The sequence below is a fragment of the Pleuronectes platessa genome, chromosome 4, assembly GCF_947347685.1.
Source record: "Pleuronectes platessa chromosome 4, fPlePla1.1, whole genome shotgun sequence".
In the NCBI taxonomy this organism is placed as follows: domain Eukaryota; kingdom Metazoa; phylum Chordata; class Actinopteri; order Pleuronectiformes; family Pleuronectidae; genus Pleuronectes; species Pleuronectes platessa.
Genome location: NC_070629.1, coordinates 27,342,273 through 27,368,982, shown reverse-complemented (window position 1 = coordinate 27,368,982; position 26,710 = coordinate 27,342,273). Strand labels below are relative to the sequence as shown.

Genomic DNA, 26,710 nt, shown 5'->3' with positions numbered 1-26,710 from the left:
TACATCTTGAATCAACTCTGCCTGTTTCTTCTTCCAGGGATCGAATCGTGCCCCATGATCCTGGTGTTCGGTTGTCGGCAGTCGGAGATGGACCACATCTACAAGGAGGAGACGGTCCAGGCCAAGAACAAGGAGGTGTTCAAGGAGCTCTACTCGGCCTATTCCAGAGAACCGGGCAAACCAAAGGTACAGACACCGAACCGTCCGTTACCTCGGATGAGTCAGCTTGTCACAACTCTCTTTTGTACTTCTGTGTGGGTTTGAAATAAAAATCACAGCTGTGATTATATTCTGTACACTTCAACTCATGTGTTTCCATTTCACCACTTTTAAATCTAAAGTTTTTCATCGTTTGTGTAGTTTTTAGTACCACAACCTTTTCTTGGATCTTCTGATGTTTTGTTTGATTGTGCTCTTGTTAGCATAGATTAAAAGACGCATACATTTTCATACATAATTATTCCCAGGTCATTCAGCTTACAGTTTGAAAAGCTACTTCCTTCCCACTCCACTCACACTCGTGTCTCCTCCTCTGCTTCTCTGTCAGAAATACGTACAGGATGTACTTCGCGAGCAGCTGTCGGAGACGCTCTACCACTGCCTGAAGGAGGAGGGAGGACACATCTACGTGTGCGGGGACGTCACGATGGCCGGAGATGTTCTCAAGACCATCCAGCAAGTCGTCAAGCAGCAGGGCAACATGAGCCTGGAGGACGCCGGCTTCTTCATCAGCAAGCTCCGGGTAAGAGAGAGAGGAAATCATTAACACCACCATTAGATCGCTCAGCGGGGTCAGGAAAGAGGGGGTGCTAGTTTGAATCCAGGATGAAAAGTATGAGTGAAAGGTGAACTGCGCCCGTTGCAGTTTGCCGTTGAGGAAAAGTAGTTTGATAGTCTGCATCCTCTCATCCCTTCATACTCTACATAATAATAAAAATAAGACTTAGGATAAAAGCATGATACTAGCAAATTGTATTTAAAGAGGTTAAAAATAAAGACAATTGTGTTAAAAAAGGATGAACTGAATTAACAGAAAGGTCATAGAAATAGGCTGGTACTCTACACCTGCTGCATTTGGCCACAGACGATGTTTTGCAGGGTATTGTGATGCATTGTGGTGAGTGAGCTAAAAGCCAAAAAGCTCAGAGCTCATTCAGAGGGAGGATTTATGAAGGTGCCTTGCTGCTGCTGCACTGGACAAATTGAATCCTGTTCCAAAAAGCCAGTTTGTGTCAGAGCAAATTACTGATGTGGCCTCAAGATAATAAAGAAAAACTTGTACTTTAAAAGACATGTATCTCTCTCTTTCTCTTCGTCTTTCTGTTACCAGGATGAGAGTCGCTACCACGAGGACATCTTCGGTGTCACCCTGCGCACCTATGAGGTCACCAACCGGCTGCGCTCCGAGTCCATCGCCTACATCGAGGAGAGCAAAAAAGACCCAGATGAGTGAGTGGATTCCTTTCATTTCCCCTGTTTACCATATTGAACACTAATGCTTTTAAATGCAGATTTATGTGCAACATTTTAAATATGGTAAAACTGCTCTGGAATCACCAATTCACCAATTAGAATATTGTTGAGATGATTCCGTTGTATTTGCCTTCTGCCTAATGTCCGTTTGTCTCGGCCTCAGGGTCTTACAGGGTTAAATCAGTTTAATGTCCAGTTCAGTTCAACACTTGCTTTCACACATGCAGCTCCTGTGGATGATGTCTAGACATATTCAGGGTTGCAAGGCTGACATGTCTGGAAGCAGCTCCGACTCTCCGACACTCACTGAAAAGAGTAGATGTTCCTCACACTTAGCGAGACGAGCATGAATAGAGACGTATTCTGCTCATATTCCTGTTTTGTTGTAACTCTAAAAGGTTCACACGCTCTAATGTTCAGAAAACACACCACTTTCCTCAAACTGTCCATTGCTGCAGCTCCTCTTTTCAGCCTCTGTCTGAAACACCTGATTTTAGCTCCTGCATCTTTAAGACCCACTCCTCCTGCTCTCATTGGCCACTTGGCCCAGTCTGTTTTGATTGGTCAACTAATTCCAGCGCGTGTAGGACATGTCAGCTCTCTCTTACCTGACAGACTGACAGGCTAGGCTAGTGACGGACTGCTGTCACCAGGAGAAGTGTTTCCCCTTTACTTTAACTTTGACCTTTTTAACGTTGCAGAACTTTCACAAACACAAACAAACCTATTCAACACACTAGAAGAAAGAAAAAACATAAAAGCATCATATATCTCATTTAAAGCTTTGGTTAATTTGTTCTTCTTAGTAGCTAGATGAGCCTTTTGCTAATTTCTCAGTCATTTAGATACATTTACAGCTTTAGAGTCATGACTCACGATTTCATTTCTAAAAATAGCTCCACATGCACTGAATGAAACCAGAAAGATACACAACATTCATTTATTCCTCCCTTCATTCACACAATCTTCTGTTCTCCAGTGGATCTTAAGAAGCGTGACAATGCCTATTGTTTACACACAAAACCAGGATCACTCACTTCTTGTCTTGGCTGCACCACCACTGAACTGTGCAGGATCTTATTATTCATCTTCTCATCATAGATCCGTCTTCCCCCGCTCACATGTAACAGCTGGTTATCTCATATCGCACAAAAAGAGAAACGTTTTGGCACCGGCCGCTGAGATTCATCCCAACCGGGGCGAGATTACCACAGCGGCTCTGGTCCAACTCCAGTACGCAACCTGTAGTTGTTGGTGTGTTGTCATCCCATAGCTCCAGTTGAAAACAGAGTGGGTAACCATAGGAACCCATGGAGAGAAGGGGCCTTTAAAAACTAACAGGATTAGAGCGAGAGCGAGTGGCTCTGTTCCATTTCTGTTTTTGTTTCCGTCGTTATTTGTGCATTTTCAAGATTAAACACTTCATGTACTCTTGCCGTGAGAGCAAAACAAGGGCCCTACATAGCCACTATGGCTCATTAAGCACCAACATAATGCATCACAGACGAGGGTTCCTGTGTGGATTGTCACTTGAATTTCACATTTGGCCGTCAAAGCCCCTGCATGCTGGATGAGTAATGACTGTAACATCTCTATTTCTATGTCTCCGCTGCTCTCTGTCTCTCTGTCTCTCTGTCTCTCTGTCTGTCTCCTTCTGTCTTTTCACTTCTCAGGGTTTTCTGCTTGTAAGTCTTTGAATCGGGGGGGGCTTTCCGACAACAACCAGTCCGGAAGGATGCAGCAACACTGGTTGAAGAATACTGTGCCAATTTTTGTACTGTATAAAAAAAAAATGGTTTCTTTCTTTCTGTCTTTTTTTATATACCACGTCAATGTTTCTGTTGGGCTCTTTTGCGATTTCGTCTGTAGCAAGTTGGAAAATGTTCCGTTCTCTGAGAATCTGTTTTGCTTGTCGATGATTCTTCCAAAAATTATAAATTGATCATTTTTTGATTTCATTTCAACGTGTGAACCTATTGTAATGACCTGCCTCATTGTGAATGCATGACCAAGACAAGAATATACTCAACAAATATAATATACTCTGTGTTATTGTTACAGTGAAAAGGATTTTATCGAGGTTTTATATTTGCAAGGTAATGTGTGGCATCGATTACAGGAACAGGAATTGCGGGCGTATGAAGTTGATTTCATTGATTTATCAAGAATCAGGGCTGATCAAAGATATCTGGGCTGTTGTGCTGTTTTATTTATTTTTTTACATCAAAGGCTGCAGTTTCAGAAAAATGTAGAATCGTGACAGATGTGGATTGACAGGTCACCGCAGATTATGAATATCACATCCGGAGAGCGCTTTCCTCCGCCAAGGCTAAAAGTTGCATATCGCAGGGTTGAAAGAAAATGAAAAGAAAGTCCTTGATACGTCTGTTTTTTCCGGACCTGCTCCAAAGTGTAATGTGTTCTTCCTTGAGTCGTGTTCCACCCATCGGCAAAGTGTCCTGGAAATTGGTTCTGTAGCTTTTGCATAATCTAAACTAACAAACAAAAACACGCACTTTCGCCAAGTCTTAAAAGTCTCCTTAAATTCAGACAAGCTGCACCAAATTTTAGATAATAGTTCCCAGAATTAGCCTGATATTTTGCATTGAGATCATCTGGCTCTACCCCAAATTTAAAAAGGTTATTCCCTGACCCATGCCACACCCACCCACCAAGTTTCCTGGTAATCCGTGCAGTGGTTTTTCTGTAATGCTGGTCAGTATCAAACAAACATAAGAACAAACCGCGATTAAAGTATAACCTCTTTGGACGAGGTAACAAACGTATTCTCTCGCTCTTATCCGCTGTCTAGTTAAACTGCATCAGCCTCTGCGGCAGCTCTGTGATTGGTGGCCTGTCCTTTCTCTCATAACATCATAATCCCATGTGTCCCCGTGGACAGCAGCAAGAAATCAAAGCCACCATGTGTCGCTACGTGATGTTACTCAACTCCAAAACACACTTCTTTAGGGCTCTCAGGTTTTATTTTTATTAAAGATGCTTATTCAACATATTATACCGATATTATGAAGTCTTCTCTTTCTCCTTCTTGATGAGCGCTCGATGAGGAAATCGATACCCCGCCCCCCCCTCTCATGTCCGTACGGTCGATATGAAGATACAGCCAGCGGTGGGTTAGCAGGCTTTCAGACCAGAAGTTCCACAAAAAACAAAAGTTCCATGTTGTGGTTTTATGTGTCAGGCTTTTGACTGGAAGCAGGAAGTCGCAGCTCCCGGACAATACATTTAAAAATAACCCTGTCCTAAAATGCAACTTGTAATTTTTAATGTGATATATATATATATATATATGCTTTAGATGTGCTGGTATGGAAACTTTTGTTTTAAATGCTAAGCTAAGCTGATTAGCTGCAGGCTGTAGCGTCTCATCAACCGTACGTACATGGCCGTGGCATCGATCCTCACCTTCCTCTCAGCAAAAATAACGAATGCCAATTTTGGTTCTGGTGGGCAGTGAACCTCTTCTGTTAAGGGAAAGTTAAAGTTCTGCTCCTGCACACCGAGCTGCCCTGATCACACGTGGCAGCTGTCAACTCTCACCCGTGCTCACCGGATCTTTAGAACTTTGGTTTGTCGGCATCGTGACTCTTCTGCCTCTTGCCTTACATTCACTCTCTGCTTCTGCCTACATGCACCACATTCACTCTCTTTTTGTCTCATGCCTCTCTCTCACTGTGACCTGACACCCGCTCAGTAGCATCAGCATGTGTGTGTGTGTATGTCTGTGTGTGTGTGTGTGTCATATCAATCTCTATAAGTGTGTGTGTCTCTATTTGAGTGGGTGGAAAAGTGCATGTGCTCAGGTGTGTGTTTTTACATGGTTATTCTGCTCTGTCGTCTTCTAGCTCGTCACACTGGTCGGATCTTTTGAAACCAGCATGAGTGTGTTGCCGTGTTCGAGTCTGAAAATGAAATCTTACAGATGGTGTTTTGGTGACAGGAAACTGCCCACATGGCTTTTGGGTTTTCTGATCTCAGCCGTTCAGTCTTATTGTGAAGATTTGTTTTGTTTTTATTTAAAGACGAGAGGCTCGGGTCATTTGCTGCTTTCCAATGAGTCACAGTTGTAATTTGAATATATTTGTGCGGCGGCTTCATCGTTTGTCGACCCACTCGACAGCGACCTGAGACTTCTCCTGTCGTATTCTCTGACTTATTTATTTCCGCCCTTTGTCTCTGATGCGGTTTAAAGACAGCCGTCATCATGATTCATGGATTTCAGTGTGATTTCCAAAACGTCTCAAACAGCTGCTGAGAAAACGTTTGTTTTGTTTTATTTGGTCTGATTCAACTGTTTGAACTGCCAAGAGAAAACGGGCGATTCCCATTGTCCCCACTGTCGTCCACTCCGGATGAATGTCTCCTCTGTATTATTTGTTTTTAACAGATTTCCTTTAATTGGAATGAGAAAAATGTCTGTGATGTAAAATGTGCAACAAGAAAACAATTGATAAAAGAATATAGCTTCTATATATAGCTTCTATATATAAATATATATATATATATTCAAAGACAAAGTATAAAATATAAAGAGTACCACTTCGATCTTTTCTAAGAATGTATTTTGATTATGTAAATGAGCACTATGATTCTGCTTGATTTAAAAAGAACAAAAAAAAAAAACAGAAGGCCTATTCTATATGGTGTCTCTCATATCCTTTAGGTATGGGGATTAAAACAGCAGCATTAAATACATGCATGGTGATTTCCTGTCTCCTGTTCATATTTAAAAAGCTCTGTCTGTTAACCAGCACTGTGTCGGTCAGTGAGGCTGTATCGTGAGGTCTGGCCTTTTCCCACAGGGCTTTGGATGCTTATAAAAAAAAAGAAAAAAAGATTCTCTGTGTTTGCATATCGCTGCTGCTACGAAACAACTCTGATCCAATCAGCCTCTGCTATAATGACCTTTGTGGTGTAACTGGTCGAGGGTATTCCATTCTAACGCATCAACTGCAAGGACTTTTCATTTACTTACGAAATAAAGAGAAACATTTACAGAATATGTCAACACAGTGGCCTCCTTTGCTTCTTTTTTTTTGTGGTCTTGTTTATAAGAAACACGGTTTATACTCTGGCAGTGGAACCTTTTCGTTGTTTGGAAGGTCAGATTAAGATGTTGATAAAGAGCTGCTTTTTTTTCTAACTGAAACACAAGAGTTGCAGCAAACAAGACACCCCCCCCCCCCCCCCCCCCCCCCCCACGTCCTCCCGCCTGCCGGTCGTCATGGCTCAGAGAATCTGAGGCGTCTCTCAGTGCCAAGGCAACCTGTCAACAAAGCAAGCTGCTCAAACCTCAAACAGAGGCTCTGATTGGTGGACTGGCCGTCCTTTTCTAATGAGCCCAAACAGTTTGACTCTCCTGTTGCATGAACATGAACCCTCGGACAAACGCAGCGCAGCAGTGATTTCACTCTCACCAGCAGGATGGATCCAAAAACAGACCGAGACGAGTGAAGTGATTTTCTACACAAAGGATTTAAAATAGATTTATCTGTTCTCAGTGTTAGCATCACTGTGGCTTTGCGTTGAAGTCATGGTTAATGGGAAGAAGTTGGCCGAGGAGACGGCGATGCCTTCTGTGCTGGGAGACGATGACGCAGGAGCAGAAAGTGAGAAGCTGCAGCTGGGGGAGGTAGGAAGAAGAGCGGAGCAGCCAAGTCGGCAAAGCAGCGACAGTAGATATCAGGCAGGTGAAGGCTCTGAGGCCACATTTAATAGATACTGATGGTTTTTCTATGTAAAGTCCTGGAGATAATGAACGTGGCTTTAAGAAGGGGAAGAGATGAGGAGATAACTCTGGTTCAAGAGGTTAAAGGGAGGTGAGAAGAGACTAGAGGGACAGAAGTTCATCCACATTGAGTGTAGGCATCACTTTTACTTAGTGAATCCGTCCAGTCGCCCAACCTCATGATATTTATCATTCCCCCCCCTTCAAGCCGAGAGCGAGCTGGACAGAGGTCGGCGTGCGTGGGCCGGAGGACGGACCCTCGAGCCTCCATGGGAATGATCAAGACAGAGGTGAAGGAGAGGGTGAAGAGGAAGACGAGGAGGAGGAGGAGGAGGAGGAGGAGGAGCTGGGAGGAGAAGAGCCTGTGATCTCTGATGAGGACTACGACACAGATTTGGAGCTCGGAGGTAAAGAGGAAGTGGATTTTCAGATTGAAAAAGATACATTTGAGTGGGTGAGATATTAGATTATGTGATAAAGGGTTTGATGTTCCTCCTTTTAAATATGGAGGGAAATGGCTCTGTGTTATGAGTCATGTTGGAAATTAATAATTCCATCTTGATATTGACTTGTTGAAGTTATATTCTATACTATAGCCTAAAATGTTTTAATTTGATCTTGATCAGAACTCGCATTGACGAGGCGAAGTCGACTCCAATCTGCCGATCGTCTCCCTCTCTCTCTTTCCTCCCCATCTCTGAATGACTTCTGAAAAGGGAAAGAAAAAAACAAATAGAAACTCTTACACTCGCCCGCCCACACATGTGGAGCCCTGTTCTGCATCTTAATGAAATCATCTCAGTCTTTGTCTCGGGCTTCCTTTTTCACCACCAGTGAAAACCCATCTGGTGGGAATGAGCACCCCTGGCAGGGCGAGAGCAGCCACCAGGGACTTTTTCAATATCACACTCAGAAGGCCCCCCCCGCCCCTCCCCCTCCTCCCCCCGCAGGAAAACACAGAAAGGCCACATCTCTGCTTTTTCAAAGACGTATTGATGGAGAACAATTCGGACGGACAACGCCGCTACTCTCTTCATTTGTGTTGCAGGTAAGGAGGCGGCGTACGACCCCTCGGGGCAGACGCGCTACATGGAGGCATGTGACAAGTTGCAGGTGGTGCCCGCCTCTTACTTCCTGCGACACGTGAAAGACAGTGAGCTGAACATGATGCATCGTGGCCTCGGGCCTCAGGTATTCTCATCAGAAGTTAGAAATCTATTATCAGAAGGGGAGGGGTTGGAATTGAGTTTTTCGGGGGAGAGCAAGGAAAGTAGAGATTTTATCAATTTATGTTTTTATCCAAACTTTATTTTCTGTTATCATTCTGTTTCTTAATTTAATTATTTGCGATCCAGGTGCAGGGAACGTTTTTTTCTCCAATTGAATTAGGAAAATTTGCTTATTTTGAATATTGACAAAAATAATATATATATTGAAACTGTGACAAAATAATGATTTATTTATTAAGCATATATTTAAAGATAGATGGACTACATGTCTCAACTTGCTCCCATTGGACAAAAAATAGGCCAATTAAAAAAAGTTTGAGCAGAATATTCAAATCAGTCGCGAATCCGTCTCAGCCGTCAAACGCTTTTGCATCGAATAACAAATTAAAAAAACTTCGTCACAAAAAAATGAAATTTTTTGAGAATAGTTTATTTGATTTGTACTTTGAGTTGTTATTAATTCGGTCCATGTCCCGTTTACTAACGTGGAGGAGGTGGGCTTAATGTCCTATTCTCTAGCCAGCCACCAGGGGGCAAGCCAGATGATTTGGCTTCACTTTTAGGATTTAGCTGTCATCTTTGTTTGAGAGTTTGTGTCCGCTGCCCCCAAGTGGCCAAGTAATCTGAAGTTGTCTCCAACCTAGAAGGTAGTTAAGAGGTTTTCACTTTCTCCATCGGAGTCGAAGAGGAACATAATTAAACTGAGGAGCGTCATACATCAGCTGAAGGTCTCTGCTTCAGATCTCCTACAAGCTTTCCCTGTATCTCTCATCCGATCCGTTTCACCAGGGGAAACGTACCCGAACAGAACTTCTTGCCAAAGAGCCACAAATACTTGAAGTCGCGTGAGGAACTGTGCTCACACACTGTCCCTCACGCTAATAAAAGGTCCATGTGAGTCTGAGCAGAAGCTACACATGTAGATGTGCTGGACGAGATTAGACTCCAACGCTGTTTCACATCAGCACAGACCTTTGTTCAGTGAGTGACTCATTAATTCAAAGTCACATTCTCCTCCAGGGGACGGCTCTGATCATGAATACGTCCGGGCTGCACTGTGCTAAGTGCAACGCAGCTGCGCTTCAAGGAGTTTCCAGCCCCTTCCCTCGGAAACAGATCATGCATGTACATATGTCTGCAGTGCACTTTACATATCACCCATCAGATAGTGTAGATCTCAGCTGAGCACATTCATGTGGAGAGTCCTTCACCTCCTCAAAGAGAGAGAGGTATTGTTCTGTATACTTAATGACAGCAAATCTCTTTCACCTCTAAACCCAATTAGTTGTTTCTGAAGAGTCTGTTCGTTCTAATTCTCATGCACAGATATAAACAGTCACAAAAAGAAATGTTTAAAACGGTTGAGATCATCGAGTAATGATGGACAACATGAATGCTCCGTAAAGGTGAAGCCAAAGCCCCTCCATTGCCCCCTAGTGGATGGCTGCAGTACAGGTCATAGATTCTGCCTCCTCCACGTTAGAGGATGGGACATGGACCAAACTCAAACGTCAAAGTGCATTTTCTCAAAGATGGTTTCTGTAATTTCATCATATGATGAATGCTTATGTGTTATTTGGTGCTATAAAACGGGGTATCGTGATTGACAGCTGAGCCGGAGACTCTTGATTGGATAAACATGTATTTCAATGGGATCTTGATATCCTGATAACCACTGGGCAGATTATGTCTTATAGTCTTTATATGAATTTAGACCCAAAAGGAAGAAAATCAATGAATTATGCATTTAAGTTAAAAACACAAAACTAATTTGATGACATCCAGTCGTGTTGAACAGCTCACCGCTCTGTAGCTTCCACCCAAGTCAATAACAATTAGACTCTAATGACTAATCAATGATTAATCAATGTTAAATTGCTCTGTGGTTGAACATCTCTGCCTGAGAGAAGGGGACAGTCATTGTGAATGTCCCCTCCCTTCCAAATCCATTGCCTGGAGTCATTGGCAACACACTTTGACATTTACACAGGCCTCCACTTTATCATAACGTCATAAATTAAAAATGTAAAAAGTAAATCCATTCCTCAACGAGCCACTTCCCAGGTTCTGTCTTAAGATCCTTCAGATGGATTAACTAGGATTTTTAAATACGTCAATTCACCTGCCAATCACACAGAGCAGGAGTAAATGAACTGGTGCTGCTGTAAAAGTTTATGTATTCAATGCAGATGAAGGTTTGTCAGATCTTTCAGTCAGATTCTCCTCGTGCATTGAAACACGTTGTCCTCAGTTGGGTTTGTTCCTGTTCTCCCCTTTTTTTTCTTCTTTTTTGACAAGATCCAGTTATTGTAAGTGTTCATCCACTCAACTTTCTCATCAGCCGAGCTGGAAACTATAATTTTCATGTTCCGCGAGCCTCATTCCTGACCCACGCCTCCACACAGCCGCCTTCTGCTTCATTTGTCTCACTCAGGTTTAACACTCTCTCTCTCTCTCTCTCTCTCTCTCTCTCTCTCTCTCTCCCGCTGCCCACCTGCATCAGCACAGCTTTCTAATGCAGCACAGATAAAGCAGAAAGTGCCCTGCTGCGAACAAACAGAAGAATTTCACTTTGACGAAACGGGGGGGGGGGGTTGCTTGTGTGTTTTGTAGGGCGCCAAAGCACTGGCGGTTCCCCTGGTAACCAACACTTCAATACTGAGACTGAACCTGCGAGATAATTGGATGGAAGGACTGGGCGGAGCTGCCATCGCCGAGATGTTAAAGGAAAATTGTTACATTACAGGTGGTTTTACTGGGCGATGAAGCGTGCACACATCCTCTCTTCCCTTTCCCCCAATTGTGTCTCACCTTTCTTTCTCTTAGAAAAAAGGTGTCGCCCGCTCTCCCACTCGTACGCCACTCTCACCTTAATTATATGCCACAAATATACGGTTTAACATCTGGGGTCCCTCTTTTTATTTGCCTCACGTCAGTCATCTGCGTGGTTCCGATCTCTGGACGACTCCTGTGACTCACGCAGGCTCTTGTATTTTTAATATCCTTTGTTCTGCACCACTATTCAACTTTCAGGGTTATTCCAATCCAGTGAATGCAGAGTATAACGCACAGGCACTGGGAGTGAACTCTGTGCAGCTCAGCCAAGGCTACACAATCCCACACATATACATATACATATACTTATAGAATATGGAAGAAGAAAAAGATGTGGTCTGTCGGCTGAAATGATTTGTTCATCATGACATGTAGGGAAGGATGCGTCCATGTTCTCAGGGGTAAGAGAGGCAACGTTATTCTAAATGGTTTTGAAAAATCAAAGTTATTGATTAAACGAGGACTGCTACACAACAAGCCAGGTAGTGAAGGACAATATAAATAACTACAAGCCATTGAGTGGTCTTAATGACTGCCGGTCTTGATTGGAGAGCTGGAGACTGGAGGTCTGACACCAGAATATGATAATATATCATATTATTTTCGCCATGTTAAAGAAAATGAAGCAAAACTCCTGGATTCACCCACTTTATTAAATCTGCGCTAAATGAGAACTGGGTCTTTTTTCTTGGCCCATTCAGCAGATTTTGTGAAATCATGCTTAAAGATAAATATAGTTTCATAAACAGCCATGAAAGTATACGGTGCTTAGAGACCGTGCACACCTGCCAAGGCCAACGCCCAATCTCCCCATGCTTACATAAAGATAGAGATACATAATTGATTCTCCCATTTATCAGCTCCAAAACCTTATGGAGTTTACAGCCCATGCAATCGTTTGTTGTATAATCTTGCGAAAGAAACCAATGAAAAGACACGGATAAAAACATAAGCTCTTTGGCTGAGTTAATAAAAGAAAAAGGTTTCAGATGATTCATCATTACGGTCATTGCAACTGAAGTTGGTGTCTTTGTTATGGTGGTTTTAAAAGAACCATTCAGTAACAATGCAGAAATCAAATCCCAGCAGCTGGTGGAATGACTGAAAGGTCAGGGTCCTTAGGATTCGTCCTCTGAGAGCCGTGCATTCAGCAGCTGATGAGGTATTTCAGTCTGGACAAAAGGACGACGGACATGTTGACTTTGCTGCAGAGTCGTGCTCCCAGTGAGTGGCTGGTGACGACAGGAGCTGTGTGACCCTGAACTGCTCCAAAGGTTTTGCTGCTAAACAGCGAAACCTCCTCCTTTTGAACTGCTTCAGATTTAAAATGGACTTGTCTCTACTCCGTCCCCGGGGACATGTCCTCAACGAGGGGGAGATGACGGCTGTGAATTATGTCCAACAACTTTCAAAGCCTTTTGTTGAGGCTGAACTTTAAAATTGAAGAGAAGGATGGGGATATTATTGGATGTTTCTCAAACTCTTGGCTTTCAGATGTAACTGTCGTAGAAGAAGTCAGGACACCTCTTTATCTAATACAATAAAACATATTTTCAATCTTTTAGCTAAATCACACGACTGTTCTTTGATGAAAGACATTTATGCAGGTTTTAAAATCACATCCACCACATATTTATGAAAGAAATCTTCACATATTGACTGAATATGGCTAAAAAAAACATCAAACCTTATATTTTTTGTTGTAGAATTGTTTTTATGATGGAAAAAACAGCTTTTCCTTACTTATATAGATTTTTCTAAGTGGCCCTTTTCCAATGCACGACCTCTGACCTGTGTCTCTGTCGTGTCAATCCCAGACGCGGACCTATCCAACAACAATCTGGGGGATTACGGAGCCAGAGCGGTAGCCGGCATGCTGAAGGAGAACAGCACCCTGGTGCGGCTCAACCTGTCAGGAAACCACTTCACAGACCGCGCTGCTGAATTCCTCGGCCCGGCTCTCGTCACCAACGCCAAGCTGCAGCACCTCGACCTGAGCCACAACGCTCTGAGGGAGCAGGCAGGTACGGCAGCAATTAGTGACACATAAAGGTGAAGGTCTCCGGTTTTCTGTGAAGCCTTTCCCAGACTGAAACCGTAACCATGTCGGATTCTTTTATTACATGGATATTAAAGATGTACACTGTAGATACATGTTTTTTTATCGGCAGCACCAGAAAGTTTCAGGACGGAGACGTTATATATAAAAATGACTAATTGCAGTAGATAATAGAAGAGATCTGAGTAATGAGGTGTCGGTGAGTTCAGTTTTCTTTGGGCAGGGCTCGCCCAATCAAAACTCAAAGTTCTTTGAATCAGCGTCAGAGGAAGAACTCAAACATTTCCCTTCTTTCAAGGTACAATAATAAAAGAGACAATAAATAAATAGAAAAGATGAAAATGAAAGTAAAAGTTCCAAATTAACTTTTTACTCAAGTAAACGTAAGAAGGTAGTTGCTTTTAAATATACTTAAAAGTATTAAAAAGTTTAAAAAAAACAGTCACATGCAGAAGATGCTACTGAAACATTTGCATTGTCATATTAATTACTTTCTCAGTCTCGGCCTCTAAATCCATTTCAGGTGTTTCTTCTTCATCATTAATGAGCGTTTTAAATGAGTTCTGTTTCCCGTGGCTTTACAAAGATACTAATTTGGCCCAAGACAATTTTTTTTTAGAAAGCCATCCTCATCAAACCAGTGAGACTTTGCTGTAATTACGCAGCCTTATCTGTGAGCAGGCGCAGGACAGCAGGCGGCGGCAGACTGTGGCATTCAAAGGTCAAGAACGTTTCGCCTTCATTAAAACCTCTTTCAATTATCATGGGATGAGCTTTGTGACAGGCTCCTTGTGGAAGCACGGCCGAGCAGGAAGCACCGAGCATCTGATGTGGCTGATTGAAAATAAATCTCTCTGTGGGAAAGGAGGAACGCCTCCACGTCTAATTGCCGTGCGTGTGTGCGGATGTTATTCATCCCCACATATTCAATTAAGATTTCTCCCCCTGCTGAAATATCAAAGAACGTCCTCGTGCGTTTCGAGCGCACTCGTCCATATAGGAGTTCCTTGAGAGGAGGTACAGCTCTCACACACTTTGACACTCAGGGTTTGGTGTTATTGCCTTTTTTTCCAGCCAAGCTCGGTGAGGGTCTTTTCCTGTGATTACACGCCGTGGAGGGCTGTGCACTTTCTTATCCCCGTGATCCAGTGGGCGAGATGATGACAGGATCTTTCTCTTTGGGATGTCTGACTCTTACCGGTCCTCACTTACCGCGAAACACACAATCCCACAAACTCCAGAAGAGGGCACACGTGGGAGTTTGAGTCATTGGTTTTAAAAAGTACTTCTGATGAGGCTTTCCTACCAATGAAATCATTTAAATATATAAAATATATAATAATACTTGCAGTGGAGCTGCCTCAGACAATGATTTGAATTTTAAAAAACTGCACCAAATTTCACACACTCATAGATATTAGTCCTCTAAATATGCCTGATTTATTTTATATCAAGATCCATGAACTATTCCCTGGGAAATTGGTGAAATTTCAAATAACGCCCCGTCTGGCAATGTTAAAGAAAATAAAATTCACTGGATTCTTCCCTTTTCGATGCCACATCCTTCCACCAAGTTCTGTGGTAAACTCTCCTGTAGTTATTGTATAATCTTGTTTAACAATCAAATCAACCAACCAACAAACAAACAGACAGGGGTGAAAACATAACCTCCTCAATAAGCAATAATTCATACAGTTTTAAATCTAAGCTTTTTACTTTGTCTCATACTGTCGGTGAGTTTTCTTTATTTCTTTCCTACAGGACAAATCCTGGGAGAAGCCCTGTCAGAGAACACGGGGTTGAGATCGATCAGTCTGGCCTGGAACAGCATCCGAGGAAGAGGAGCTGTGCTGTTGGCCGACGGCCTCGGGGTAATCCACCTTGAAATCAGTGTTCGAGCACTTTATTGGTTTTTGAACTTGTGCAAGACTAAAAAGAAGAACCACAGGTGATACAGTGATGGATTAGAGACGGACTCTTTTTTGTTTTTGTCTTGGATTCAGAAACATGGTTGAGAAACATTCAGAAACAGTTTCTATAAACTTAGCTTAAAACTTTTTACCCGTATGTGACTATTTAACATCTTGTGCTAAAACTGAACAATAATGTCTTGCTAACAGCCTCAAGTCATGCTAAAAATAAAATGACTAAAAATGCCACCTCCGATAGATATCAATCCCCTTAATATGGATATTGTTTTGCATCAAGAACCATGAATTATTCCCAACTACACAATATGTTGTGTAGTTTGTGTGTAATCCTGCCCACAAAAAACAATAAACAAGAATAAACTTATAATAATATTAATAAAAAGAGTAATAAAATTCAGAACACAGATGGTGGGCTTGGGGCCAATTTTAAAATCCATCCCATCACTGCTGAATCGAGCTGAATCTAAGTATTTAAAAGAAGACAGATAGTCCACATACTTCTGGCAGTAAACTCTGTATCATGGGGTGTTTTCCATTGAAAAGTGAACTGAAAGTGAGTTTTAGGACAAACTGTGCAACCTGTAGAAACTGGATCATGACATATTGTGTAAATGCTGTTTTGAAGGATAAACAGAACGTGTTTATCAAGGTTAATGATATGATTCACTATAATTCAGCCAGATAGTCACTAATAGAGGAGGTTATATGATAACCTGGCTTTATCTGCCCTCTGGTTTTATATTCATCAAGTCTCTCACAGCCGAAAAGACTGAAAAGTGCAGCATCCTCCTTCTAGTCAGAGTGACACTAATCCCTGAGCTGCACTGACAGGTTTGATTGATTCAGCTCCTGAGAGCCTCATTACCTCAGGATTTACACTGCCCACTCATTTTAAATGAAGATGCGTCTTCGGTTCATCTTGTTGGAGAAAGTGTTCAAGTTGTTCTCATTATTGCTTCTTTTTTTTTAAAAGGACAAACATCTCCCATCTTGTCTTTTCTCAGGGGAACATTTCACTCAGAGCAGTGGATCTGTCGTTTAATGGCTTCGGTAAAGAAGGAGCTGTTGCTCTGGGGCAGGCTCTGAAGGAGAACAACGTGTTGGAGGAGCTGAATGTGAGGTGTGAGCCCATTTTCAATCTTGGTATCATTGTACAGTAGCTGAGTCAATAAGGGGGAAGAGGACTGCGACTTCAGTTCAGAGCATTCAAGGATAAATGAGATGTTTAACCTTGTTTGGTATTAAAGCAAAACTATTACCGAGTAGAACATGACTCAGCAGAGCAGGTACCTCCGCCAGATCCCCACAGTCCCCTTGGACATGAAGATACAGTTGATTCCCTTCTGAATTCACATTCCCTCACCTATTATTTGGAGGCAGTTACAGGTTTGTAGAGCGATTTCTCACCATACAGCAGCTGAAGAAAGACTGTTACCACATTTCGGCCAGATTTTGATTTTATTTGGATCCGCACGATATTGCACAAACTCATACAAATCTAAATGCGCCATATACCGAATTAGGCGGTGAAAAATTCCTGGATTTACCGGGATTCACTTCAAAATATTAATGGGTTATTTCCACTCCCATGCCCCTCCCTTTGAAAACGTTTTATGGAAATCCATTCAGTTGTTTTTAAGCTGTAATCATAAGCCGCCTTCAGACCAGATCTCTGTAGGATGCCAGGAGAATTGAGTCCAGAACTTGCTGCAGAGTTTGCTTCTCACACATGAGCAACACAGCAGGAGCTTCTCTGCTCAGACAGTTTCAAACAGTGCAGGAATCTCTGCAGGATGTAATGTTTTAATTCTGCTGCTCCTTTATCACCAAAAGCTTTTTGCTAGAAGCCTAATCAACGAAAGACTATGAACTTTCTTCCAACACTCAGTCAGTCGGAAGAATGTCCTGAGGCTCTCGGTTCATGTCTGAAAGCAGCTCTACCGGTAAACATACACAAAATGAAACCGAACCAAGAGATGGACAAGGATGAAAACATAACCTCCTCCATAAACATTCTTTATTTGACTCCTGGTGATGTCAATAAATCTCAAAACACAGATTCTCTTAAAGCCAAACGGCCTCATGGATGAACAAAACCCTTTGAAAACACAGCACATGATGATTGCTTCCCTGATGATTGACTCCAACACACCTTTCCTTCCTTCTGTTTTCTGTCCTGTATTTGTTTGTCTCCACAGTAACAACAGAATACCCCCTGAAGGAGCCGTCCGCCTCGCCGCCGGCCTCAAAGTAAACAAGACAATCAAGTCCCTGAATGTGAGCTGTTGAAAAGAGATTGGTTTGGGCTTCGGGAAGCAAAGGGTGGCATCGGTGGATGAAATGGGATGAATAAGTGGATCGCTGTACTTTGTTTTAATGTCGGCAGCCGAGCTTCTCAGGGGCTCGTCTCGACCGACTGGGAAAGAAGAGAGTGAGAGAGTCACAGCCTGAGAGTTTGATATCGATGGGAGCTCACTTGGGTTTAAATTGGAGTTCGGCTGTTTGATTGTACACACGCAGGACAATCTGAGCATTTGAAGTGAAACTATTCCAACTGTTGAAAAATAACTGATATAGTGTGTTTAGTAGTTAAGAAGTTTCACAGCTGCAGTTTGGTGGATTTCTTCACCACTGGTAAGAGACAGGCCAGAAAAGTTTTTTAAAGTTAGCAAAAGGAATGGTGATCCACTTTTTAAACCCATTGTAACATTTACAACATACCTGTAGTAACCAGAGACACGATAAATACCTTCTTTGTGTGTGGCACTATTCCATATTCTCATATTTCTCATCTGTATCTTCGGCCAGATGAGCAGGAACCCCATCCAGAACGCTGGGTGCTATGGGATCCTCAAGTCTCTGCTGGAAAACAAAAATTCAGCCATGGAGGCTTTAGACTTTGCAGTAAGTAATTCAACACGTTTCACCTTTATAGAAACTCATCTCTTCAAATCCTCTCTCATTTGCAGGAGACAAACTTTGTTTCTTCTCTTTCTAGAGCATCATCGTGAACAAGGATTTTGAAGAGTTGCATGCAAAAGCGAAAGATATTCTCCCTGCGCTTACAATAAACCACGGGGGCAGAATTGGCACGTTCGGAACAGCCAAAGCTTGAGAAGTGTTACGGTAATTACGACACTTTTAATGCCAGCGAATAAGGAAGAAGTCTTGTCAAAGCCCAGTGGACGTTTTCCTCAACACATGAAGTGAAGGACGGGTGCCTGTGAGGACATCATATTAAAAAAATGAGTAAAAATGTATTTGGCATAAATTAAACTTGTTAAATACCCAATCTGATGAAAATGTAGTTAATTCAGAGGTTTGTTTATTCTCTAAAAGAATCGGTACATACACACCTTTTGTGCCGCTACTTGAAATATGGAGAGTCATTGAACATGTGCATATAATACAGGTATTGAGTTTGAATCCTTTTAGGTACGATCGGATTGGATGTTATGTAATGCCAGTGGGCAGAATGATGGAGAGGATCAGAGAGCGCTGCATTGTGTATGAAAAGAACTGAAAGTGGGTTGCACAAAAAGGATTTAAGTACTGCATGACTCGTCTAATAGAGGAACCAGCTCTGAAAGAAAGTGCCGCTGTTAGATAAGAGACCTGTTCGCAGCAGCAAGACGAGTCAAAACACTGTTAGATAAAGTAGGCTGGGATTTGGTGATGTATTCCTCCCACAAACACATATACACCATTATATTTCATATTATTTATTTAAAAAAAAACTTCTGATATCACAATTATACTTATTTTGGCCTGGGTAATGACTTTAAATACAGAGACGCAGAAATTCGCCAGAAAACTGTTTTTAAATTCTGTGTCGAGATACTTAACACATTTTTCTCTATTATCTTATTCTGAAGGCTGAAGTTTTTTTTTATTAGTTTAAAACAAACAAACAGCAGTCAAGCAACTGACCTGCTGCAAAATTATACTTTAAAAAAACCTCATAATTCAGTTATTAAATTCAGTAATTTATTTGTAATCTTTTGAGTACTATATTATGGTTATACTACTCTACTTTCACTATAAACTTAAGGTTTTGACCTTATTATGAAGTTATTATTATTTTCAATATTATATTACTTTACCTTTAAGACCGCACTCACAGTAAAATGTTGTACACAGGTTTTTTAGCTATGTCTCCATTGGGTATTTATTGAAGAGATATGTATCCAAAACAATCACATAACATGGTGGTTGAAAACTTTGTAATAATATGAATATATATTTTTAGCCTACAAAAAACATGAAATAGTTGTAAAATAATAAAGCAGTAAGTTATTCATAAAATCTGTGTAGACAATTAAAGTTATTTTTTTTTTTTATTTAAGTTTGACTATTTGAAATTAGTCTTTCTCACTTCTGGTTGTACTACCTTTGTGACTTAATTATTTATTAAATACAGGTAGTTCAAAGGTTATACACACCACATGACACGATGGTTGTAAAATATATCATAAATATATAAACAAAATAAATATATATCTACAAAATAGGTTTAAATAAATACAATTTAAATTAAACAAAACAGTCTGAGAAGACAGTATTATCACTAAATCATAAATGTAAAATAATAACAACAACAACAACAGAAATATTAATAATAATGTTAATAGTTATTATCTTTGATCCGCCACGCTCGACTAATCGGGTCTGATCGACTAAACGTCCTGCGTCACCGAGTCACGTGTGTTTTTAAACCTCCGGCGGGTGAACGTCGCGTGAATCCGCTCGTGAGCGCGATTAAACCGGATTAAACTCGCCTGGCCGCCGCTGACCGGAGGTAAACATTAACCCCAGCACCGAGTGTCTCCGTGTCCCAGTGTCTCCCAGTGTCTCCCAGTATCTCCGTGTCTCTGGATTGTGGAACATGGCGGCAGTGTCTTCTTCCGTGCGCCTCGGGGGACAGATGTGGTTCAGGGGCTCCGTGCAGCAGGCGAGCAGGTGAGACGGTCCTTATCTAACGGAGTTTTTAATTCGAACCCGGAAGTGGTGCACAACACGGAAGCTGCTGCCTCGAGCGAGTCGCTGTCAGTGGATTTAGTTCATGTCAGTAGTGATCAGCCGGTTAGCGTCAGTAGGCTTCAGATGGGTTGCTGCTGCAAGTAAACACCCAAACTGAAACATAGTGAAACAGGACTTGTCTGTTTGCTAACCGCTAAGCTAGCTCACTTAACTTCAAACCAAAACTTTCTTATCTAGCCACGATTCTGAAGTTGCCCTCCGATTCGTTTCAGCTGATTCGACAGTTAATGCAAAACCAAAGAATCTCATATTTTAAGCTTTACTGATTTATTTAGTCCAGATTTGACAAGTTTGGATATAATGTTTTTTATCTATAGGGTAAAAAAAACGCAGTGCAATGTCCCTTTTCTTTTGCAGTTTCACTTCCCATATCACAAACTGTGTTTTAATGTTTATTTAGCATATGTGGGTTCATCTGGTTTAGATATGAGTCAGGATACAGTGGCTGTTGAATCTGACACTGGTCTGATGTGGTCTTAGTGTGAAAAATGCAGTGAAATGTCATTTTTTAGCATTTTCCAAAATCATAAATTGTGCTTTAAAGCATGTTTAGCCTCTCTGTGAAAAATTAATCCAGTTTGACCAGTCTGGATATAGTGGTTTTTGATCAGGACCTGCTCTAATGTGGTTTTAGTATGATTTAGTAAACATGACATGTTAAAAGTTAAGTTCTGACTCGGCAAGTTATATTGGTTGTGAAATGTACCATTTTAGTATTTTCCAAAATGCAGAAAGGTTTCAGAAAATTCCAAATCTTTATTTAACTCTGTCTTTTCCCAGAGCAGCTCTAATCATTGACAGGACCTCTGAACTTTGTTCTCTAAAGCTTCACTAAACCAAACATAGACCACAGCTTCATCATGTTAACTTATCTCTGCACTGTGTGTATTTCCTCTGTGGCTGATTGAATTAAGTTTTTCTTGACGTTGTTGTTGTTGTTGTTGTTGTTTTTAGGTGAGGGTGCCATGGGAAATTCATTTCTAATTATAGATCCCAATTAAAAAGCCAGTGGCCCATGAGGTTATTAATAACAAAGACGTCCCACTGACCTTGAAAGTTTGTCTATTTCAGGATAATAAAATAAAAAGCTTAGGAATCATTTGTGACTTAACAGACGGCCTTGAAAGTCCTACATGAGGGTGAGCATGTGCGTAATGTACAGCTCCCTAATCCACGAGTGGGCCCATTCCAACTGTTCTCCCTAATGTGGACTTGGTTTCAAATATTATCAAGTCAATGAAATGTCCTTGGATTTGATTTCAAGCTGAGTGATTTCCAGCATATCAATAGTGAAGCAGCTTTTCCTCTTGATTTTTAATCGAAGGATTTATTTGTCCAATTTTGCTTTTCATTTTAAGCTTTTATTTCAAAATTTAAATGCGACAGTTTAATTTATTTTCCCATTTTTACCCTCAAATTTTAAAACAACACGCTCTGTAACATTTGGAGTATTTTGGGCCTTTTTCCTGTTGTCTTCTTCAGGTTTTTTTTTTTTTTGGCAGAGCTCTGTAAGCGCAGCCTGAACACACACTCACTGATTCATATCTTTATTTTTCCGCTCTCTGACTGAGATAGAGCGACAGTCACGTTCATTTACTGAGTGGAGCCTATTAGATTGTAACAGTATCTGATAAAGTGGATGATATTCCCCTTTTATTCACTCCAGAGTGGGTGAAAGGAAATTGTATGCCAGAGACTCTACCACACTCAGCCCACTCACTCATACAGTATGCATGTTTTTTTTAATATCAAAGCATATTAGCATGACTATCTTTTAGTCCATATGTCATGCACATCTTCATGTTCCTTTTAAGTTTTTCTCTTTTCCCATCGACAACTTCTCTGCTGTTCTGCTGTTGTTGCTCTGAGCCTTTGTGAAACTTTCTTTCATGTCGTTCCTGTGTAGGAGGTTTTCAGAGAACAGCGACAAAGGCTGGTTTCGTTCCTTATTTGTGCACAAAGTCGATGCCAGGAAAGATGCCCACTCCAACCTGCTGTCAAAGAGGGAGACCAGCAACCTTTACAAAATCCAATGTAGGCACAAGACTTTCTAACATTCTTACACAGTGAAGGGTGAATTTCTTTTTAAGCATGAGGTCTCAGCATTGAAGTTCTTGTTTACAGCACGTTGACATGCTCTCGGAGAGAACATCTGGAGCAACTGATGTTACGTGAGCGCTCTCACATACAGCCCCTCTGGAGAATTCCAGGAGAATACCCATAGTTCAGTTCATGTCTGAGAGCAGCTCTATTGTAATGAAATGGATTCTGCTTAAAATCTCATCCATCGATTATCCATGTGTCTCTGTGGAGAACGGCTAAATACATAAATTCAATCCAAACTGGTCTTTATGGCCTAAAAGAAACCTGGAAGCACAGACTGCTCCGTAACAGCTTATTTGTGATGCATGCGTCTCAAATAGGCACAAAGAAGTTAAACAAGCGTGAGGTTTCAAGTCTGCAAAGAATTATAAGCGACATCCGAACCTTTTTGTCTGTTTTTTTTCCAGTCTTTGGTCCTAACTCTGTCTCCTTGAGAAATCTATCCCTCTCCCTTAGCTTTGATGTTTCTCGCGGCGTACGTCACACCATGTGAGGATTTCAATTTGAACTCTCTATCAGCCGTAGCCTATAACCTATTGAAGGCAAATCGTTTTTTTGTATATAGAAGTCTTTGCTGAATTGGAGTGTGAAATTACTTTGTTGAAGAATTTGATTGTTGCTTGTATTTAAAAAAAAAAACTACCAAAGTCCTGGTCTATGAATCTCTCTCTCTTTTTTTTTTTAGTTCACAATATCAAGCCAGAGTGCATGGAAGCGTACAACAGTCTCGAGTAAGTGTGGTCACTTTTAAAAGGTTCTCTGTATTACCAGATCAAATCAATCAATCCAACAGGTTATGGGTTCAATATTTTTGTTTAAATTTTTTTTATCCAAGTACCAGCTGATTCTATTTAATTGAAGACCCAGCTTCAGGATGTCCCCAGTTAACAAGATAGTCTTTATTCCATCGTAATGGGATTCTTGCAGTATCATAAGATTAATTTAGCATAAAATAAAGGAAATTAGAATATTGTCTTTGGGTGTAGTAGAGAGTTGGATAATCGTAGTGTTTCTGCTGTCTGAGTGCCCTCTAGTTGGTCATGATGGTGAAGTGACAGTGTATGATTACCCAAATTCAGGGAATCTGTGTTTGTGTGTGAGTGTATTTACCTATTTCACGCTGACTCTAGGGCTGAGGTGCAAAACAGGCTCCATCAGGACCAGGACTACCCATGTGAGGTGGTGGGAAGCTGGAACACCTGGTACGGAGAACAGGATCAAGCTGGTGAGTCGCTGTGTGACAGAAAACAGACAGAGAGTTCAAGATAAATCCTGTTTGCTTATATCCTATCTGTATTGTTTGGTTTAAGGCCTCACACGCGTCTTTTGATTGGCTTTAGTGTCCCAAACACACACACAACCATATGACTGTCGTCCATCACCTCTCCTTCTTCATATGAATATTTACAGTGTGTAATATTCTCTGAAGTGTATTCAGTCACAAAGTGATTACACAGGGAGGTGGAGGCTCTGCTTCTCTTGCCTGTGTGGGTGGCATCAGTCCCCACACAGTCCTACAGTGACATCTGCTGTTCCTTTTCTGCAGTGCATCTGTGGCGATACAAGGGAGGTTACCCAGCCTTGACCGAATGTCTGGAGAAGTTGAACAACAACAAGGTTTGTTACAAAAGCAGTCTTTAAAGTCCACCTTGAGCTGATTTGAGTTTAATGTTTACAGAACTGTCACAGTAGAAAACTATTGTACAGTGAATATTTATTTCATCGTCTCTCTTCAGGAGTATTTAGAATTTCGGAAAGAGAGGGCGAAAATGTTGATTTCTAGGAGAAACCAGCTTCTCCTTGAGTTCAGCTTTTGGAACGAACCTCTGCCCAGACCAGGACCGAACATCTATGAAATGCGAACATATCAACTCAAGGTATCCACACCTAACTCACAAATAAAGATTGAATGACCGACATGTGCTTCAGATACGTAAACTCTCATTTAAAGAAAAGCTTCTACATCAACTGAGTGTGAAGCATATGAACTATTATTATTGATATTGTCTTGAAAAGGTCTGCTTTTAAACAGCTTGATTGTCTGTAGTTACTGAGGTAACACCCCACGTGGACGCCTGCCTCTTTGGCAGATTGTACACTCCCAGTTAAATATGGTTCACTGTGTAGACTTCAGTGACATCTAGTGGTGAAGTTGCATGTTGCAGCTGAATACCCCTCACTTCACACCCCCCTTCCAAACATGACAGAGAACCAGTGAAAATGGTGTAAATATAAAGTATTTAAATATAAAGAAAAATTAAATATAAAAGGTCCAATCTAGGGTAAAGAAAATTAAACTCACTAGTGAAAAGATCAATACGATTATTTTATATTCATTTTCGGCCAATCGATCCCTTTCACCTAAATCTTACACACTGGAGCTTTTCGATATGGTTATACACACACATCACTAGGGTTTAACTTATTCCTTTCATATATTACATTAGAGTCATTATCTCTATTTACTGACAACTCATTACAACTATTTAATGGCAGAATCTGTTTTCAGTACTTTATTAACACACTGCAGTGCATATTAATAACAAGAGCGTACTAATATTTTGATCAAGACTTCCAACACAATGTTAATGTTTGAACTCTTCACATGTGTTTCAGCCTGGGACCATGATCGAATGGGGCAACCACTGGTAAGACTCAACACACTTAATTTAAAACTTTAAACTATAATCATATCAACTGTGTTAACTTTTTTCCCAATGAAGCATTAAGCATTTGAGGTAATTATCATCTCTACAGGGCGAGGGCCATTAAGTACCGACAGGAGAACAGTGAGGCAGTGGGCGGCTTCTTCTCCCAGATCGGTGACCTGTATGTTGTTCATCACCTGTGGGGTGAGTGAACACAAATCCACTGTGAACGTTTAGATTGATTAATGAATTAAAACAGATTCACAGAAGGTCACTCGTTAAGTCCAAGAAAATTGCAAAAGTGCAATATTAGTAATACCATACTAAACCCTTGAGAACAATACAAAACAGTTTTTGTTGCATTATTTAGAATAATAATAAGACATTTTTGTTTAATACTTTTCTCAAAATGCTACTAAGTGCTCTACAAGGAAGAAATTACACAAGACAGGCAGATAAAGTGACTGTTATATATATTTATACTGTATCACAGGGTGTTCAACTTCTGTACAACTGAAGGAAGTTCAGATAACGATAAGAAACTAACCTTAAATGCAGATACATACATTTATTTATCACCATTTTAAAGGTGTTGGTATTTAGTATTGTTAAAGTAACAAGACAAACAGTTCTAAAGCTTGAAAGGACTTAAAGTTACAGTCTTGTGCCCACGACACAACTCAGGCCAAATGAAAAACATTGCATTATTTAGAATTTCAGTTTCTTTGGCTTTACTCACTGAGATTAATTAAGTTAATACGATTATTTTCCAGTGTTTCATTAGACTGATACACATGCAGTGATTCTGTGATTTGATAATGTTTTCTTGTTTACAGCTTATGAAAGCCTTGAATCCCGGGAGGAGACGAGAAACTCTGCGTGGCTAAAGGAGGGATGGGATTCAAATGTGTATTACACAGGTAGGGCTGCAATTAGAGCAAGGAAAAGTGGAATAGAAATAGAGACTTCCAGTGTGTCTGTGTTGTTTTAACCAAACAACAACGTTTTTAACTCTAACATGTCTGTCTCTGTCTGTCTGTCCTCAGTGCCTCTGATTAGAAGCATGGAGTCTAGAATAATGATTCCCACCAAGAGTTCACCATTACAGTGAGAGAGAGAGAGAGAGAGACTGAAACTGCAAACAACAGAATGACCACCACTCATTCACCGACTGCCAGAGCAACGTGGAACGATCCTGATCCTACTGATTGTGTTGTTGTGTTTAGGTCAAGTCTGTGGAACAAGCATTGACAAACTGAATCTGTGAAATAGAAAAAAGGACATAGCATACGTAGAACTGCGCTAATGAGAGTAATTTACATTCTGATTATCCAGCCTGAGATGCTGCTTTTTGTTTGAATCATGACTGATGAGAATTTATTTGTTTTCACTGTGAGAAAATAATCCCAGCTTCTTTTTTATGTCTGCGTTTTTATGTTTGTAGCCAAAGAATCACACCGAGCTTCACTACTGTGAATCTAGTATTTAATCAAATAAAGCTTGTCTACTACCTCAATCAATAGAATATATGATCATTGTAAAGATTACAATAACCAAAGATGTGATGAGTGGCACACGTTTACTTCCACTCTGAAATGACCTGTGATTTCAAAATAAAAGCTGTCTAATACACAAAACTGAGT

The 26,710-nt window shown here is 41.0% G+C and overlaps 2 protein-coding genes and 2 long non-coding RNA genes across 6 annotated transcripts in view; 3 read left to right on the top strand and 1 right to left on the bottom strand.

Moving 5' to 3' along the window:
• nos1 (nitric oxide synthase 1 (neuronal)) overlaps positions 1-6,502 on the top strand; it is a 35,902-nt gene extending 29,400 nt beyond the window's left edge. The window contains exons 26-29 of one of the 2 annotated variants that reach the window (XM_053420803.1): positions 38-186; positions 548-742; positions 1,331-1,449; positions 3,147-6,502. In XM_053420803.1, the coding sequence (XP_053276778.1) occupies positions 38-186; positions 548-742; positions 1,331-1,449; positions 3,147-3,162 (479 nt within the window). In that variant the 3' untranslated portion in view covers positions 3,163-6,502. Of the gene's footprint in view, positions 1-37; positions 187-547; positions 743-1,330; positions 1,454-3,146 lie in introns of those variants that run through there. The other variant, XM_053420804.1, reaches the window with a different exon arrangement.
• Positions 6,503-16,332: 9,830 nt separating this feature from the next.
• LOC128438295 (uncharacterized) lies at positions 16,333-18,324 on the top strand. The gene is made up of 3 exons (XR_008338311.1): positions 16,333-16,396; positions 17,475-18,180; positions 18,275-18,324. It is a non-coding gene; the product is annotated as an uncharacterized LOC128438295 (long non-coding RNA).
• LOC128438296 (uncharacterized) lies at positions 17,379-23,795 on the bottom strand. Its single transcript, XR_008338312.1, has 3 exons — positions 23,530-23,795; positions 18,026-18,138; positions 17,379-17,692 (listed from the first exon to the last, which is right to left on the bottom strand). It is a non-coding gene; the product is annotated as an uncharacterized LOC128438296 (long non-coding RNA).
• Positions 19,978-26,704, top strand: nipsnap1 (nipsnap homolog 1 (C. elegans)). Of its 2 annotated transcripts, none has more exons than XM_053420801.1 (10): positions 19,978-20,235; positions 22,223-22,350; positions 23,105-23,150; positions 23,550-23,644; positions 23,966-24,036; positions 24,156-24,296; positions 25,036-25,067; positions 25,177-25,271; positions 25,904-25,987; positions 26,114-26,704. In XM_053420801.1, exons 1-10 carry the CDS (start codon positions 20,162-20,164, stop codon positions 26,176-26,178), a joined length of 831 nt encoding a protein of 276 aa, XP_053276776.1. In that variant the 5' UTR covers positions 19,978-20,161; the 3' UTR covers positions 26,179-26,704. The 2 variants fall into 2 exon arrangements, with proteins under 2 accessions (XP_053276776.1, XP_053276777.1); XM_053420802.1 differs by lacking the exon at positions 19,978-20,235 and adding an exon at positions 20,243-20,379.
• The last annotated feature ends 6 nt before the right edge of the window (positions 26,705-26,710 follow it).